Genomic DNA, 19,888 nt, shown 5'->3' on the forward strand with positions numbered 1-19,888 from the left:
TTGGGAGAATTCTGGCCCTGTGTTGTGGCAGCCATCTTTACTCAGTGTCTTTTTTTGTCTTCAAAAAGTCCTTTGTAAACAGCTCAGTATGTGTTTGGTCAGCCTATGAAATTACACATTAATATCACTCATGCAATGGTCACATCATTGTGATAATATGTGTGAATATTGGAAATTCCTATTGGTAATTTTATTTCAAAGAGAACAGATAGATATTATTATTAGCCCTGCCTTATGGTCTGATATATCTGCAGACCTTAAGCTGATAAAGCAGCTTCTCCTACAGTGTTCTCAAACTCAAACAGCATCGGCATCATTGAAGTGGGTTACAATTGCTGTAAGGAAAATTGTAAATCAAAATTCACAATCTAAGAATAAGAGCCGATAGCCAAAGACTCAACGTGTATTTAAGCTTATAATTTTACCTTCAAATGAGAAACTGAAGCAAGTTGTAGCATTACTGAATGGTATTGTATGGGTTGTCCATATCAATCAGTCTCAGTCATGCCATTGTGAGTAGTGCAAGTACTGCTACTTAAGTCAGGAGGCAGAATTAGATGGGTCTTGTCTAGACTGACACCTAGCAGCCAGTTTGATGGATTTTGCTAAACCAGTGTGAAGAAGACTAAGAAGACTTTTACTGCTTGCTGTTCAAGGCAGATTTATAAACTTGTGCATAAATAATACATGTACATTTTTTAAATAAGTAACAAACTCAATGGGCCAAGTGACCTCCTTCATGCAGCAATGACTATGGGCGGAATTTAATGTGGGCAGCAGGGGGCGTATCATCCAAAGAAAATCTGGTGGCACCACCATCAACCTAATCTTCAGGATTCCCAATGGAATAAATTTCCTCATTGGCAGTGTGGGAACCTGCTGCCAGGACTCCCGGCTTTATCCAAGTCATTAAATTGCAGCATTCCCTCCTGTGGGACAGATATCCCACCCCCAAGAGTTGCTGGCCAGCAGTTCTGCAGTACTGGCAGCACCACTGGGAGCTATGGGCTCTGCCGATATCGAACTAGGGACTACCCAGGGGATCAGTAATTCATCCTCCAGAGCCAGGTACCTGGGAGAGGATAGGGGGAGTGAGGCATCAACTAGGGTGGGGATGAGCAAGTGCAGAGCAATGCTGCATCCCCTGATCAGACACAGAGTCTTTCAACAAGCGACAGGCCTCTTGGAAGGTGGCAAGCAAATCAAGTGGAGTTTGCTAGGCAGCCTCTCTGGATGGCAAGTCCTCCCATTCATCACTGGTTGAATACCAGCAGTAGTGGGATCAGGCCTTTACCTATAAGGCCCTCAATTAGCCTCTAGGTGGGAAAGCTTTCTGAAAGCCTGTCCGATCCAGACTCAATTGGGGAAGGCAGTACGACCTCCAACCTACATCCTCCAGCCCTGTAGCACAGCAGCCATCTACCCCCCACCCACCCACCGCTTCCAAACTCACTTCCAGGTGACCATTAAAATCTGCCTCATGACTCTATGAACAGAGTCACTCTCTCCAAGAAAACAGAAAATAGAGTAAAACGATCTTCTAACCTTACTGTAGCTGTAATTTGAATTTGAAAGTAGTATTACCTTGTTTCATCTATTCAAAGTTAATGCAGCGGAATCTATTGATTTGTGGTTATATAAACTGACGCTCCTATTTATTTTTCATTGCAAAGTAATTCTTAAAAAGGAACTAAAGTGTCCTCTGAGTTATTAGGTATTTCATATCTTTTTTCATATACTAGTTTGCAATGACTCATTGCCCAATCAAATGTGTAGATGGGCAACCTTGCATCCATCATTTTTTATATCCTGATGCCCGTGAGCAGGATATGATGAGAAATATTGTGCTGCTGGAAATTTTCTTGCAGCACAGCACGCACAGTCATGGCTCCCACTCCCTTAGTTTGTCATCACTCCAAACTCCTAGTGGAATTTTTCTTTGGGCTGCTGTTTATTTAGAGCTTCTTTACCAACTCTTTCCAATTGGGTTGATTATCCAGGTTCCCTTGCTCCCTAGTTTAAATGATGCTTCGCTTGTCTATTTATCTGTTTTGCCAGCTCATTAGTCTCTAATTGTCCAGATGAAATTCATTATTATTGATACCAATTCCCCATAATATGAAAATGCTCCTTTTGGCATCACCTTTTGAGCCAGCCACTGAACTCCCTAATCTTCCGATCCAACTCAATCCTAGCATTTGACTGGGAATAATCCAGAGTTTCCCACCCTTGACGTCCTGATTTCATAAACTCCTTTTGTTAGAATTTCAGGCTTATCTTTGCCTCTACTATTGACATGGACTGCAATGACTATCCCCCACCTTCCATCACCATTTCCAGTCTTTCCAAATTGTCTTTCGCATTAGCGTCTGGGAGGTAAAAAAGCATTGGAATTCTCAGTCTGGGCTGCAAAAGGTAAAGTTGACCTTTCCAGTACTCTAATTTCTTATTGTTACTACATTCCTAACTGAATTGCTCATCTCCTCCCACCCAATTCATTCGATGATTCTGCAGAGACTCCTCTCCTTTCACACATGAAGCTGGGAGTTTCTCTTATTTTCTGATTATAATGAAATTATTAGGAAGCAGCATAAAGGGTCAGAAGAGGAGGCTTAGTCATTGGGAAGAAAAGCCTAGGATTTTCACTTACATCCAAGATGATCATAATGTAGTACAAGGATTTGGATGGAGTCAAGGAATGCAAAATAATGCTTTTGATGATCTGCGCCTCTCCACTTTAACAGTATGGAGATAAGAGTTACAAGAATGAAAACAGTAAGGGAGATAGAGGGGACAAGGACATCAAGCAACATGTCCTGGTCCCTCCACGCCGACGCTATAGCTAAGAAAGCCCACCAACGCCTCTACTTTCTCAGGAGGCTAAGAAAATTCGGCATGTCCCCGATGACTCTCACCAATTTTTACAGATGCACCATAGAAAGCATCCTATCTGAATGTATCGCAGTTTGCTATGGCTCCAGCTCTGACCAAGACCGCAAGGAACTGCAACGGGTTGTGAACAAAGCCCAGTCCATCACGCAAACCATCCCCCATTCATTGATTCCATCTACACTTCTTGCTGCCTCAGAAAAGAAACCAGCATAATCAAGGACTCCATACTCTCTTCCACCTTCTTCTATTGGGAAAAAGATACTAAAGTCTGAGAGCACGTAGCAACTGACTCAAAAGGTGGGATTTTCTGGCCATACTTGCCCCAAAACTGGAAAATCCCACCCGAGGTCAACAGACCTTTGCATGGTCTACCCCCCCTCCCAACCCCAACCACCCGCTCAATTCCCATAGTGGGCTGGATGAGAAAATTCCCCCCAAGAACAGCTTCTCCCCTGCTGCCGTTAGACTTTTGAATTGACCTACTTTATATGAAGTTGATTTTTCCTGTCATGCTAGCTATGACTGTGACCCTACATTCTGCGCCCTCTCCTTTCCTTCTCCCCGATGGACTCTATGAATGGTGAATAGTATGCTTTGTCTGTATAGCGTGCAAGAAACAATACTTCCCACTGTATACCAAAACATGTGACAATAATAAATCAAATCAAAATCAAATCAAATCAAATCAAGAAGAGACCAGAGAGCTATTGAGTTGACTGTGGTGGATATGATGATGCAGCTGATACGTCAAAGATGATGATGTTGGGAGATTTGAAAGATCTTGAACAGAGAGCAACATGATGCTTTCCCTACTTACATTGGTGATTGTAGAATTGCTTGAAGCATGACAGACTTAATAGTAGAGTTCTCAGAATTGACCTAATTCTCAAGATCCCAAGATCCTGAAAGTGGCCATGATACAGATTGGGAAGGGTTTTTAGAGAGTGAGATTGTGTGAGTCCATGGAAAAGAAAAAACCCCATGGAAAGCAATAAAAGGCACCTTAGATTAAGTTTGAAATTTTGATCAGTGAGAAGTTATTTACCGCAATAGTAGACTGAAGAAAGGGGAAAGAGATTTTGGGTAGGTTGTTGGCAGGAAACAGAGTACACTCTGTTGCATACACAGCAGGAATATGAAGAATTTGGAGATCAGAGAAGGTAAACCATTAATGTAATAGCATAAAATAATGAAAACACATTCATACATCACAGCTATCAAATCAACTATAGCAACTTTCATTACAGAACAGGAAGCAATTAATGGAGATTTAAATAGCTCTACAGAGATTTGTTGGATTCAGAATATAACCTCACTGGAGAGATTATTTAATAGCAGCCTTGACAAACAGCACTTCCAAATACAGTGTAGTCTGGTTGATACCTACTGTATTTGCAAGCTAGTAATTGCATTTATCATCTAATTTTATTGCTTAAGTCTTGCATCCTCCTTTTGAACAATATCAACTGCATTGTTGTGCTTCCTGTGCCATTTTTAAAACTTATTTTTATTTGTTGCTTATGACTTTGGTTATGCCTGTTTGAAGTGGTGAGTGTAGTCACGCATGTATTTACATTAAAATATATTTACATATATCAGCATGCCGAACACAATTATTCCCAGTAGAGCAGTTTATGCCATTTAGGGCACATCATCAGAGTTACTGATCTATAATGGCTGAACAAGTCAAATTCTGTTTTTATTACTTATTACATAGGGATTTTTACTGGTATTTTGAGGTTCAAAGGCATATTCATTGGCCAACATTTTTCAGCCCCACCTATTGCCATGATCTTCCAGTCTCGCTGAAAGTCAACGGACTTTTTAGACCACCACATCCCCATGGCGGGTCCCATCACGGCACGGTTGGAAAATCCTGGCCATTATTCTATTAAACTTGTTAATGAGTGGCCTAAATTTGGTATAAATTTATATGTGTAATATAGACAGTTAGGTCACAGATCATTCATGATTTTACTGAATGGTGGAATAAGCTCCGGAGATTGAAAGGCCTCCTCCAACATTCTGAGTAGATGTTCCTTATCTCGGTATTTCATAATGATCTCATATCTGTTTTAAATTTGAAGATATAATGCAAGAGGATGTACATGGTACATCAATTAGAAATAGGTATTTGAGAGTCAAGAATTTGCTACCATTCCAGCACTTTCTTGCGTAATTCCAATGGAAATGTACAAAGAGCTTGGACTTGAGTTGGGGGTTAGATACATCAGGGCCTAGATAGTTTGGAGCTTCTCCCTGCCCCTTACAAGACCAATGATTTGGAAAGAAGTGGGGCTGGTGCTGAAAGCTCCAAATACCAGGAGGTCCTCTGAATTTCAGAAGTTCCCAGTCTATGATCACCATCAATTAATTTGATGAGCATACAGGGATATATCTAGGGTGCAAACCATTGAAAACCAGCCAGGGTAGTGAGGACAATTTTGGCAAAGTCCTCCCAGCAATAACTAAAAACTGCTCCCAGTCCCACTTTTTGTCAGGGCATTGCATTTAAGTCATTTTTTTAATTGCTCTTCAGGGTTTCAACTCACAGTTCTGGGCTGGGCCCCCAGATGGCGCCCAAATCCACCATTTGGCAAGTGTGTACACCTGGTCATATCAGACATAAAATGAGTTTTACTTGCACAGAGCTTTTAAAAATTTTATTTCTAGCATTTCTTCAAATTATTTAAAGTAATAAATAGATATTGTTAGAGGTTGAAAAGAGGAAAGCACTTGGAAGGAAGTTTCTGGATGGGCAGAAATATCAATGGGGAGTGGTTGAGTCTTTTGCTGTGTGCAACAACCCTGCTTTGGGGATAATGTGAGGTACCAGGTATGGTGACCCCCATGATCTGCATGGGGAATCACTAATTGCCTTCCCAGTTGGGCTTGTTGAATTCAGCCTCCCTGGTGATTAGTAATTAGCCAACCAGTTGGAGCTCATATACAAGCCCTGTATAAAGCAAGACCCTGAGTGGGTCCATTATCCTTTTAGTCCCGGTTGGGATCTGTTGTGCTCACCACAGACTTGTGATAATTGTTTATTTTCATTTTGTGCAATAAAAGCACGGTTCCATCACAGCCAATTCCTGGAGTTTCAGGTAATTTCACCCACATGTGTTCATTGGATAAATAGAACTGTAACCAGCTAAGGGTGTACAAGGTCCATTGAGGGTGTTAGATAAGGCCCCAATATTGCTCAAGACCAGGATATATGATTTTGAAGACTAGTTATTGCTTCAAATTCTGCCAGCACGTTGGGATGGATGTTAATCAAACACACTTACAGACACATGTTGTCCATCCCGATTATAATGATGACCTTGATTGCAGTAATGAATCCTCATGATTTAGAAGACAGCATTTATTGGACTCCATGCACAAACCAGAGTCTCACCTAGTCCCACTTTGATTGATGGAACAGTATGCCCAGAATGTTGGGCATAATGTCAGTCGGACTTAACAAAAGCAATCCTGAGAAATATCTTTAACTAATAAAGTCACAGGTCTGAGCAAAAATGTTGGTCAGGATTGCAATCTGCTGCAATTCACTGTAATCCCTTCCCCTATTTTCTGCTATATGAGGACAATAAATTACAATGTTGTATTAGGCTGGACATATGAAAACCAGTTAGGATTGAGAATATTGTGTTTCTTGCCTTGGAGATATACAGAGATGACTCTCACCAGGTTCCATGTGTGAACAGGACCATTATTACAAATTATATTAAAATGTCTTCGGCCACAACTGAGTACTTTCAGTTTCACTGTAACTTCATTCACAGGCTTGACTATCAGCATAGTGAGCAATAGACATTTACAATCAAGCCCCGAACAATTGAACACATCCTTTCCACCTTGTAAAACTAAAGAGCCATTATAAACAACAAACATATCACTGTTAAAAAAATAATCTGGTTCACTTATGTCCTTTAGAAAAGAAAATCAGCTGTCCTTAGCTAGTCTGATGCCTCCTAGACTCATATCAGTGTGGTTGATTCTTAACTGCATTCTGAAGTGGCCTAACGAGCCATCAAGTTGAACAAGCCATTCAGTTCAGACCACTACAGGAAAGTATAATAAGAATAAATCAGAATGGACCATCCAGCATTGATCTTGCTACCAGACACAACAAATGCGCAACCCTGCGAAGTCCTCCTCAATAACACCTGCAGGCTATGCCAAAACTGAATGAGCTGTCTAACAGACTAATCAAGCAACAGCCTGACAAAGTCATCCACAGAAAATCATATCTTGCATCCAACATCCCAGACTGCTCCATCACCACCTCTATCTGTGTCCCACCAGCCGGACAGATCCACCAGAGGTATGCATTCAGCAAGGGACTGACCATGGGAGTTGTCAACATTGACTTTGGCTTCAGGAAATCGCTTGGCATCAGGTTAAATGTGGGAAGGGAAACCACCTACTGCCCTGCCCCAACTGATCCATCAGCACTCCATCTTGAATATCACTTGGAAAAAGCACTGAAGGTAAGAAGGCCACTCAATGAACTCTGAGTGGGGGACATCAATGTCCATCACTATCAGTCATTCTTTAGTGACACAACCAACCAACTGACTGAGATCTGAAGGACATGTTCGCCAAAGTGAGCTTGTAACAGGTGGTGAGAGAACCAATATGAGGGAAAAACCTACTTGACCTCATCCCAACCAACGTACCTCTCACAGATGCATCTGCTCTTGATGCTATTAACCATCATACAGACCTTGTCTTCACATTGAGGACACGTTCTATTGTTCAGTGTTAAATGGGATAGATTCAAAATAGATCTCGCTGCTCAATTCTGGGCAGCATGCCATCGAGCTAAATGATTCCACAAATAATAGATTAGATCACAGCTCTGAATCCTGTTACATCCAACCATAAAGGAAGAGGTTTCACGATCATCACTATCCTCAATGATGGTGGAATGCAGCACATGAGAACAAAAGACAAATAGGGGGAATCTTACCAAAAAATGGCAGAGTGTTGTTTCTGGTGAGAAATTGCTCCAGATTCCACCACACTCTGTCAAAGAAAATCAAGGGGTATATTTCATGTCATCATGCGGGGCGCGGGGCCTCACCATGCTGGCAAAGGCTGGCTGCAGAGAGAAAGTGTGACATCAAGGAGTCTTAGAAAATGAAATCAATGGGAATCAGTGAGAAAGCTTTTCATTCTTTTCATTGGCCAGTGCCATATCTGGCATAAAATAGGATGGCTGTGGTTGTTGGAGACCAATCATATCAGCCCCAGGACATTCCTGCAGGATTACTGAGAGGAGTATCCTATGTCCAACCATCTTCAACTGTTTCATCAAATATTTCCCTCCTTCATAAGGTCAGAGATGGAAACGTTAGCTGGTGATTGCACAGTGCTGAGTTTCATTTGCAACTCTTCAAATAATGAAGCAGTCCATGCCTACATGTGACAGGATCTGGACAACATTCAGGCTTGGGCTGATACATGGCAAGTAATATTTGCATACTTTACATTCAAGTACCAGACAATGTGACACTACACTACATTCTGCACCCTCTCCTTTGCTTCTCTATGAATGGTATGCTTTGTCTGTATGGCGTGCCATAAACAATACTTCATTGTATATGAATACATGTGACAGTAATAAATCAAATCAAATCAAATCAATGACCACTTCCAGTAGAAATGAGTCTAACCATCTCCTCTTGATATTCAATGTCGTTACATATGCTGAATTCCTCCACCATCAGCATCCGGGGGGGACACCATTGACTTGAAACTAAACTGGACTAGCCGCATAAATATTGCGGCCTACAAGTACAGGTCGGAAGCTTGGCATCCTTCAATGAATATCTCATCTTCTGACTCCCCCATATCCTTATCCCGCTCTACAAGGCACTAGTCAGGAGTGTGATGAAATACTGGTCACTTCCCTGGATGAGTGCAGCTCCAGCAACACACAAACAGCTCAACACGACCCAAAGACAAAGCAGCCCACTTGATTGGCATCCCATCTACCTCCTTAAATGTTCACTTTGTCAACATCAGCATACTGTGGCTTTAGTGCTTACCATCTCAGGATGCACTGCAGCAGCTCGCCAAAGTTTCTTCAACAGCACCTCCCAAACCTGCTACCTCAAACACCAAGGGGAATAAGGGCATGAGAACACTATCTTATGGAACTTCTCCAAGTCACACACCATCCTGACTTGGAAATATATCACTATTCTTTCATTGTTGCTGGGTCAAAAGCCTGGAACTCTCACCCAAACAGCATTGTGGTGTGCCTACACCCATTACCACCATTCAAAAATATTGCACAGAAATACACCCTCAGACGTAAGGGTCACAGACACAACTTGCCCAACCAGCTCAAGTGCAAAGGGTACTGACAAATAGGTCTCAGTAGGCTCATCAACACTTGCCCCATCACAGTCAGATACCCTCAATAATGTGTCCACATTGTGAAGATATCCATTGGATGATGACACCGTGTCCAGATCGAGGGAAAAAGTGTAATTCGTACTTAAAGATTAACCTCTTTGTATAGTGTGCAGGTCATCGAAGAAGAAGACTTTATTAGTTCGACACATGGAGGAATCTATTCACAAGTGTGGAATAAGGCATATCATGGACAGTAAAGCAACAGGCCATTTTAAGGGTTGTTCAGTCAAAGTCATGAGCATCTCAGTGTCATACCTCATCGACATTGGCAAGAAAATATCTATATTGAGTGACAAGGTACACCATCATTATTTTTTGCTACATTTTCTCACCCTTGTGACAAACACTCTTTAAAGTTACAATTACTCAATTATTCTGGTTTTGGGAATGATCATAGTTCCAATGTGTTACAAAAATTTCAGTCTAGATATGTTCACATTCTACTTCACCAAAAACAGAAAGAAGCCTTATGGAGTAAACTTGTTCAATAAGTTCAGCTTCATACTTGAAGACCCCACCAGAGCACACATTCACGTGGTCAATGACATTGACTATCTGTAAAGCTATCCTTCCTTATTTACCAGATTTGGGGAGATTCAGGGATACTGTTCATCTTCCTCATGTCGATACTTCAATTCTGCAACTTTTGCAAAAATTGAGATGGTTTCCATTTGCAATCCACATTGGAGTGCCACAGGAGCTGAAACAACTTGAAGCAGATGGTATATTGAGCGAAACAATACATCTGCAAGGTTAATAAACTTAATCATCGCCCAATACAAAAATGGCCAACAAAACCATGGCAACAACTCCGAGCAGATTTGTTTGAGAAGTGTAAATAGCCTCTTGCAATCAAGCTTCTTGTTCATGATCTACATAGCAAATAGCTGGAAATCGCTACAACAAAATGTATAACCACCATTTTGGTCATTGATATTTTAGACAAGTTTAGACGATGATTACAAACAATGGACTGCAGTTTATTTCCAGTCAGTTTAGAGTTCCAATCAAGCTATGGAATTCAACACCATCTGACATTATGGTCAAACCTGCAATCGAATGGTGACATCAAATGATTCAGTAGGGTGATAAAGAAGCTAACATGCATAAGGGGCAAAAGGTTTGAACAATCCATTCATATCCTTCTTCACCCATATCAACCTATCTCACACTCTCTGAATGGAAAGACACCAGCTGAACTTACAACTGATCGTAACTTTCATACATCGCTGACAAGTCTTAAGCTGTCAACACCATCCAATGAGAATGTTAGAACAAAAGCAGATGAAATTGCAAAACAAGGTCACGCAAAAGCCTACTTCAACAAATGGACATGTGCATGGAAACCATGATATGAGGTTGGAGATTGGGTTTGCATCAAACTGCCAAATTATGATTGCAGGCTCTCATGATCTCTGTCAGGATGGAAGGAGATCTAGTGGTTGCTCAGTTCCAAAGCTTACCTGTTGGATGATAATACAAAGTGGAACAAGAGATGCTTGATAGTGAGCAGACCAGGATATTTCAAAAGATACAGTGATTATGAGGCTAATTTCCTTTTCTGGTGAGTGACTGTGATATTGATCATCCACCTCATCAAAGCATTCACATAAAACCATAACCTCAAGTTCGTAGATCTCAGTGTCGTCATCAACTGCCTTCATATCTCAAAGACTATTTCTGCACCTAGCATCAAGTGAGGAAAGAATGCTGCCAGAGCTGCTGTGAATGGAACAAGGAAGAAGTGATTGTGTGTTTGGAATGGCAATAAGAGTTTGCCACTCAGCAGAAATATATTCCTCTAAGAGTCCAACAGTGCAATCAGACTGAAGGGAATGCAACCTTGCTTTAAGAGGTACATTCCCAATATAAATCGCCCCCTGCAGCCCTATTGAAAGTGGGCACATTTTCCCCTTGTGGCACTAAATTGGGTGGGAAACCCTTTGATAAGATTAAACTGAGGCTGGGGTTAAAATAGCCCAGGTCTGATTTTTTTTTGCAGCAGGTGAACTTCACACTTACATTGCAATTTTGTGGTGGGAATAACTGTAAGACTATCAGCACTCAATCAGGAAGCAACTTCTGGTGTCACCACATGCACAGTTAAACCAGGAACTCATGATGAATGGTCTGATTTGCCTTGCCCCTCCAGAAACTTTGTCATACTAGCATCTCAACAAGAGTTTCAGCATCGAAACAGGTGAAATACCTGTGGCTGTGATATTTCGCTACAGACCCATTAAAACACACCAAACAAAGTGAGGGCCTCAGCAGGTCTGACAACATCTGTGGAGAAAGAATAGAGCCAATGTTTTGAGTCAGGATGACCCTTCATCAGAGCCATCCAGACTCAAAATGTTGGCTCTATTCTCTCTGCACAGAAGCTGTCAGACCTGCTGAGATTTTTCAGCATTTTCTGTTTCTGTTTCAGATTCCTGCCTCTGCAGTATTTTGCTTTTAGACAAAGTGAGGGCTTGTCAATTCAAGTTTAAGTGATTTTGTTATCAGTGTGATAAATATTAAGGATACCAAATAACATTTTTTACACTGAAAATTAACTTTTGCAAATGTGTAGTCTTGTTCGTGCAGATTTTAATAATTGTTGATGTTAAAAGTGAACAACGTAAAAAAAATTAACTTTTTAAAATTCATTCATGGGATATGGGTGTTACCGGCTGGCCAGCATTTATTGCCCATTCCTAGATGCCCAAGGGCAATTCAGAGTCAACCACATTGCTGTGGCTCTGGAGCCACACATAAGCCAGACCAAGTAAGGATGGCAGATTTCCTTCCCTAAGGGACAATAGTGAACCAAATGGGGTTTTCCAACAATTGACAATGTTTTAATTGTTATCAGATTCTTAATTCCAGATTTGTTTTACTGAATTCAAATTGTACCATCTGCCATGGTGGGATTCAAACTCACGTCCCCAGAACATTAGCTGAGTTCCTGGATTAACAGTATAGCAATAATACCACTAGGCCATCGCCTCCCCAATTTCCTAATCCCTTTTACTATTCTTTAATCTGTCTCCCTTAATCCCATCTCTCATTCACTCTTTTTTATTTTGTTTTCTTTCCTTAGATGATTTTACATTGAATTAACTTAGATTTATTGGTTTAGACTATGTGCCTCATTAAAGATTATTTATTCTGATTAGTTGAGGACACATGCTGTTACTTGTCCCGATCCCAGATTTCCTGTTGAGACCCCTATGGTATTTCAGACTCCTGATGACTATAAATTGCCATCCAAAAGCCTGTGTCCAGCTGTAAGCCCAATGAAGAGTGAATGCTACTCATTCACAAAAGATAATATCTCAAAATTGTGAAAGTTGTTTTGAAAATTAAGATTTTTGGTGCACACAGTACTTTACAGTTTCTTTTTGATGCATCAAGGAATAATACTGAAGAAAAAATACAACTGTAAAACGTTTGGCAGAAACTCCCAACTGTAAAAGATAAGAAACATTTAAGCCCACTAATTGAGCGTATGCAATCCAAACAAGCAACCCAATAGCACCTCAGGGTAAATTCAGCAATCCTGCATTTTCATTAGTAAACTTCGCTCGATGTGAGGATGGCTCGATGAATTGGTACTAGCACGTTCTATTTCTATCTCTGTTTTCCAATTCTATTTCTGACCCCTGTTTGCAGTGAGCAACACTTTCTGTTAACAACACAGGTCACCATATACACAATATAGACTTACATTATTAACATAGTGTGCGGGCAGTAGAAAATCACTGGCAAATTATACATTTTTACAATTGTACCCTTTAATGAAATCATTTCATTTGTCATCAATGTATTTTTTTTTATACTTTTCCAATTCAATCAAATCAAGTCCAATTCAGAGTCTCAACAAGTTGAGACATTTCCGATCCAAATGATGATACAAAGTGGAACAAGAGATGCTTGATAGTGATCCAAATGGTCGCTTGCCCTGGCAAGACAGGGCAAGCGACCAAATTACCCTGTCCTGGGCCTGATCTACATGAGCCAAGCTGATTGGAGGAGGGGGAGGTTTCCTCCTCCAAGGCTTGATCTCATTTGCATCTTAGCCAAAAGGCCGAGATGCCGCTTTTAAAAATTGCTTCATATGAAACATATGAAGCTTCAATGTAACCTAATGACCTTAACCAAGTGCAGCATCCTCTTCATACTACACTTGATCTTAGCCAAAAGGCCGTGTATGCGCAGTTGACAAGAGACATGGCAAAGACATGTGTCCTGTCCAAGTACAGGACATATCAGAGGGATTTTGATTCTCTTTAAGCCTTTAAGGTGAAATTGTTCGATATGTGGACAACGTACCAAAATGGCAATGTGCACAAGCACATTGAAAATCATGTCAAATACTTCGAACTGAACACTAAAAACAATCGCATTAGCACTAAAACATGCACAATGGGTAATTAGGCAAGGTAAGATCTATAAAACAATTCTGATGCATGTTTGCAAAGTCTATTTGCATGAACCAAGTATCTGGCCTATTTCACATGCCTTTGCTTTCACCTATCACCTCTCCACAACAGGATATCTTTTCTCCTTATCTTCCACCACACAAACCCACACATTCATAGATCATTACAACACAAGAATTTAAACCGAGCACATCTTACCCCCAACCCCCTGCCCCTCTGCCTTCCAGAAAGACAGTTCATGCTGGGATTTATTGATGGATTCTTCCAGCACTCTGACTTCTAGCTGCCCTTCACCTGGAGCTTTCTCATGCAACAGTAGCGCATACATCTTGTATGGATACAAATATCTGTCCATTCACCTCTTGTCACAGATCATTCAATCTTCATTGTCTTTTGAACAAGAGGTTGATGCTGGTTTCCTTGGATTAAAGTCATTGTGTGACCTTCCAGGAAAAGGGGTAGTGAGCTGCATATTGTTGATGGTCACGTATCAGACGAACACCAGTGGAGTGGAATCAATTTTGATTCATACAGGGAGGATTCTTGAAAACAACAATAACAGATGGATATGCTGAACTACTAAAAAATAATTCCACTAACATAGTATTTGATAAATGTGATAAGCATAATGGCCTAAAATGTTACAGTGAGTTGTACCATTGTTATGCCAATGAAAAATGAGTTGTGCCCACTGTTGGTACAAAAAGGTATCTACACCAGAATTTCCTGTGTCCCCTCATTTGCATATCCTTTGGAGTAGTGATTGATGTAAAATCCACTCAAAATGGGAATAACCTGCTGGAATACATGGAAATTAGAGCGCAGCTTTTAAAAAGCCAGTTCTGACTGTAGGTTGTAGTGACAGACTTGGGGAGCAGCAGGTCTGTAAGGAACAATGCTAGCCTGAGTCAGTTGATTGTCAGCTAGTTTGACTGTATGTCATAGAGTCATAGAGGTTTACAGCATGGAAACAGGCCCTTCGGCCCAACTTGTCCATGTCGCCTTTTTTTTTAAAACCCCTAAACTAATCCCAATTGCCTGCATTTGGCCCATTTCCCTCTATACCCATCGTACCCATGTAACTATCTAAATGCTTTTTAAAAGATAAAATTGTACCCGCCTCTACTACTACCTCTGGCAGCTTGTTCCAGACACTCACCACCCTCTGTGTGAAAACATTGCCCCTCTGGACACTTTTGTATCTCTCCCCTCTCACCTTAAACCTATGCCCTCTAGTTTTAGACTCCCCTAACTTTGGGAAAAGGTATTGACTATCTAGCTGATCAGTGCCCCTCATTATTTTATAGACCTCTATAAGATCACCCCTCAGCCTCCTACGCTCCAGAGAAAAAAGTCCCAGTCTATTCAGCCTTCCCTTATAACTCAATCCATCAAGTCCCGGGAGCATCCGAGTAAACCTTTTCTGCTCTTTTTCTAGTATAATAATATCATTTCTATAATAGGGTGACCAGAATTGTACATAGTATTCCAAGTGTAGCCTTACCAATGTCTTGTACAACTTCAACTCCTGTATTCAATGTTCTGACTGATGAAACCAAGCATGCTGAATGCATTTTTCACCACTCTGTCTCATGGTTGTTTTCTGCATTAGCTTTCTGGAATGTCTAATATCGGACAACTTGGCACAGACAGCCACATGAGGGGTTAGGACATGGTGCAGAGTAGAGGAAAAGGTGTTGCTTTTTTTTTCAGAAATAGATCTGCAAACCCACCTGAATGAAATGCAGCAGTGGAAAGGCATAGCAGGAAACCTACAAAAAATATCACTTACACTATGTGGAGGGAAGTGGCACTGCCACTGACCACCAACTCTTCCCACGATTGCAGACTTGTACCACACAATGTTCAGTGACGTGCCTGGGCAATAAGCTAACACAAGATCACTCTCTCTTCTCTTCATTCGTGATCCTGAACATCAACAAATTCTTTGCCGATTAAATGTAACAGCCTTACAACTGACCTTTGACATACACACTGGTTAAAGGACACTAATGCAAAATCTTAAAACACTGACCACCTTTTGAACCTAACACCAATTATTTGCATGCACAGCCCTAACACCCCTTCCTTTATTTTAACAAACTAATGCCACCACATCTCTTACTTCAGTGCTCCCATGCTACCAGGCACATGTTTCTCAATTATTAGTCTTCACCTCCTCGGAAGCACAGACTGCAGCTCTGGTGAAAATAACCGAGAATAAACAGCATCCTTCCTCATAATTTTCAGATTGTGGCAGCCACAAAGTATCCTGTAGCCTCTTAGAGCTTTCTGAAACTGAAAGCTACAATCAGATCAGCCATCCAAAAGACTTGCGGGAACCCAGATCCAGGTCCCAGTGGAATGGCAATGGCTAGAGTTAGCCTGACTAATACTGCTATCTTTCAGGACAGCAGCACTGGCTTGGAACTCCTCCGTTGTTCCTTTACCACCCCAGTGAGACCAAGCTGTCCAGGAACAAACTACAGAGATGCAGTCAGCATTATCTCCCTACCATGGAACAACATAGGCACATAGGAATTAGGAGCAGAAATAGGCAATTCAGCCCTTCGAACCTCCTTCGCCATTCAATCAGATTATGGCTGATCTCTTCCTGGTCTCACATCCATTCCCTACCTGTTTCCCATATCCCTTTAACACAAATTTTGATCATAAATATATCTATCTCCTTCTTGAAACCATTTATCGATTAATTCTCCACTGTGCTATGGACAGCAAGTTCCACAAATTTACCACCCTCTGCGTGAAGTAGTTCCTCCTCATTTCAGTTTTAAATCTACTGCCTCTCAACTTATGCCTGTGACCTCTTGTTCTAGATTGTCCACAAGGGCATTTGGTCTACATTTACCTTATCAATCCATCTTAGTATTTTATACACCTCAGTCAGATCCCCTCTCATCTTTCTAAACTCCAGCGAGTATAAGCCCAAACTGTTTAATCTCTCCTCATAAGTCAAGATTTTTATCCCCGGAATCAATTTGGTGAACTTCCTCTGGACTACCTCCAATGCCACCACACCCTTCCTCAAATAAGGAGACCAAAACTGGACACAATACTCCAAATGTGGTCTCACCAACACCCTATACAATTGCAACAACACTTCTCTACTTTTATACTCCAGTCCTTTTGCAATAAATACCAACATCCCATTTGCCTTTTTTATTACATGGTGCACCTGCATACCGACTTTCTGCAATTCATGAACATAGACACTCAGATCCCTCTGCCCAGGCGCATTTTGAATCTGCTTTGTCTTAGCTTTGTAAGATCGGTTCCATGATCTTTTGAAAATAATGTGGAGCAAAACACATCAGGTTATACTGGGCATCAGATTGTACTTGGAGAAGCCCTAGATTGGCACATGTAGCCAACTCAAGGCAGCACCATGCTTGGAAAGAGTTGTTTAGCTTGTCTTCACTTTGTATTTCATTTACAACAAATTGCAATGAGCATTTACATCATGCTTTGTTATTCTTGGAGATTAAAGTCATACAGGCGAGGTTTTTTTAAAATTAATTTACAGGTTGTGGGTGTTGATGACAAGGTCAACATTTGTTGCCCATCCCTAATTGCTCTTGAGTGGCTTGCTAAGCCATTTCAGAAGGCAGTTAAGATCAATCACATTGCTGTCGGTCAGAAGTCACAAATAGTCCAGATCAGGGAAAGAAGACAAATGTTCTTTCTAACTTTATAATGCAGATATTTTATAAAAGCTATTAACCAAATTTAAATTCCCCAGCTGCTATGATGGGATTTGAACTTTAGTCTCCAGATCATTAGTCCAGGCCTCTGGATTAAGAGTCCAGTGACAACCACTGTGCTGTCATTCATTGTAGACTTATTTGGAATTGACGTGTTGAATCAGGCATGCACTATAGTCTTTGTCATACGGAGCAAAAGAGAGATAATAAATTGATGTTTTAGGATGGGTCCTGGATTGAAGGAATATTATTTGAAGATGGAGGAGAAGGTGATAAGGGATTAGTGTTGAAGGCAAACTGTGTTAATCAGAAGAGGATATTTCCATGTTGAGTTGTGACAATCTGGACCAGCTAGCCGTCTGGCACCAGCATGAAGTAGGAACCAGGCATGTTATAGAGAACAGCATATGTTTATGTTATGATGCCTATATCACTGTCAGGGGGCTGCATCTGAGCGCTCCCACTGTTTTGTTGAGAATAGGATACAGCAGGGATGGGATGCATTGGAAGCTCCTATCCATGCTTTCTTTTACACTGTAAAAATTGATAGAGATGCTGAAACCCAGTCAAGATAAAAATCAGTTGTTATCAGAAGTTCCATCACTTTAGTGTCCATAGAACTGACCAAATATTCTATGATTGACAGTATTCTTTCCATGCCCTTCTCAGTTATCCCATTTAAGTTAGCATTAGGCTCCTCCATGATCTCTGACTTTGTGCAAAGGTCACGTAATCCAATGTGGCGAGAACCTGGTTATACACTGCCTTTGATGGCTTTCTACAGGTTGGAACCTTCATCTGCCCCTTTGCTCCAGGATATGAGTTCACTCTCCAAAAAAGTTAGCTTCTGGCTTTCCTAACCATCTGACCTTACTCCTGTGCATTTGTGCTTAGTAAATCTGATGCAGGTCCCTCTAGCTGGTACACAACACTACCTCCACTACCAGTATTTAGCTGGTACATTCAAGAGATTTCCATGAATAGAGTAAAAGTGTTTAAGTTTGCTAAACACCCTGTGGAGCAGATCCCCCAGTCTCTCCACTTGCAATGCTTCAGTCATGCACCATGCCCACCATCTCCATTTTTTAAATTCATTCGTGGGACATGGGCGTTACTGGCTGGCCAGCATTTATTGCCCTGGTTGCGCTTGAGAAGGTGGTGGTGAGCTACCTTCTTGAATCGCTGCAGTTCATGTGCTGTGGGTTGACCCACAATGCCATTAGGGAGGGAACTCCAGGATTTTGATCCAGCGACTGCGAAGGAACGGTGATATATTTTCAAGTCAGAACACTGAGTGGCTTGGAGGGGAACTAGCAGATGGTGGTGTTCCCATGTATCTGCTGCCCTTATCCTTCTAGATGGAAGTGGTCGTGGGTTTGGAAGGTGCTGTCTATGGATCTTTGGTGAATTGCTGCAGTACATCTTGTAAATAGTACACACTGCTGCTACTGAGCGTTCATGGTGGAGGAAGTGGATGCTTGTGGATGTGGTGCCAATCAAGCAGGCTGCTTTGTCGTGGATGGTATCAAGCTTCATGAGTGTTGTTGGAGCTACACCAATCCGAGCAAGTGGGGAGTATTCCATCACACTCCTGACTTGTGCCTTGTAGATGGTGGACAGGTTTTGCAGAGTCAGGAGGTGAGTTACTCGCCACATTATTCCTAGCCTTTGACCTGCACTTGTAGCCACTGTGTTTATGTGACGAGTCCAGTTGAGCGTCTGGTCAATGGTAACCCCAAGGATGTTGACAGTGGGGGATATTCAGTGGTGGTAACACCATTGGATGTCAAGGGGCGGTGGTTGGAGTGTCTCTTATTGGTGATGGTCATTGCCTGGCATTTGTATGACATGAACGTTACTTGCCTCTCCATTGCCTCCTTTTTGAATGGGATAGGGCATTGATGATTTGATGGCCCATTTGCTGCCATTTTCAGCTTATCCTGTAAGAATGGAAGTCTGTGTATGTGCGTGTGTCTGTGTGTGTTTGGCTGTGTGGGGCTTGGTGAGAAGTGGGAGAGATGTACCTGTCAGGGTAGAATGCTGTTGCTGGTGTATGGTTAGCACAGATGTTGGAAAATGCGAGAAATAATTATGAGGGTGAAAATGGGTGTAGAGTATGCGAATAGCAGCAGAAGGAGCTTCAGTGATATGTGCTGCTGCGATTGGAATGATGGGTCATGAAGAAGGAAAGCTGGGGCAATTGGCCAACACTTCCATTCTGCCAAGTTGTCATGAGTATGCTGGAGATTAGGTATCATGCACAGCATTCTTTTTGGTAAATCAATTGAACTAAATTAAACAAACTAATGAATAAAGCAAGAAGGGCAGCCCCCAAAAAAGGAACCACCCAAAACAAAAAAACAAAGCAGAAAGGAAACTTAACACATTACACTAAAATGTAATTAAAGGGATCGA

At 41.4% G+C, this 19,888-nt stretch overlaps 1 protein-coding gene across 1 annotated transcript in view; it reads left to right on the plus strand.

Moving 5' to 3' along the window:
• Nucleotides 1–7,073: 7,073 nt before the first annotated feature.
• The window catches only part of pex5la (peroxisomal biogenesis factor 5-like a), a 204,589-nt gene continuing 191,774 nt past the window's right edge, over nt 7,074–19,888 (plus strand). Inside the window, exon 1 of the mRNA XM_078210096.1 lies at nt 7,074–7,388. Coding sequence (XP_078066222.1) covers nt 7,074–7,388 — 315 coding nt within the window. The remainder of the gene's footprint in view (nt 7,389–19,888) is intronic.

This window comes from Mustelus asterias, chromosome 3 (genome assembly GCF_964213995.1).
Source record: "Mustelus asterias chromosome 3, sMusAst1.hap1.1, whole genome shotgun sequence".
Taxonomy (NCBI): domain Eukaryota; kingdom Metazoa; phylum Chordata; class Chondrichthyes; order Carcharhiniformes; family Triakidae; genus Mustelus; species Mustelus asterias.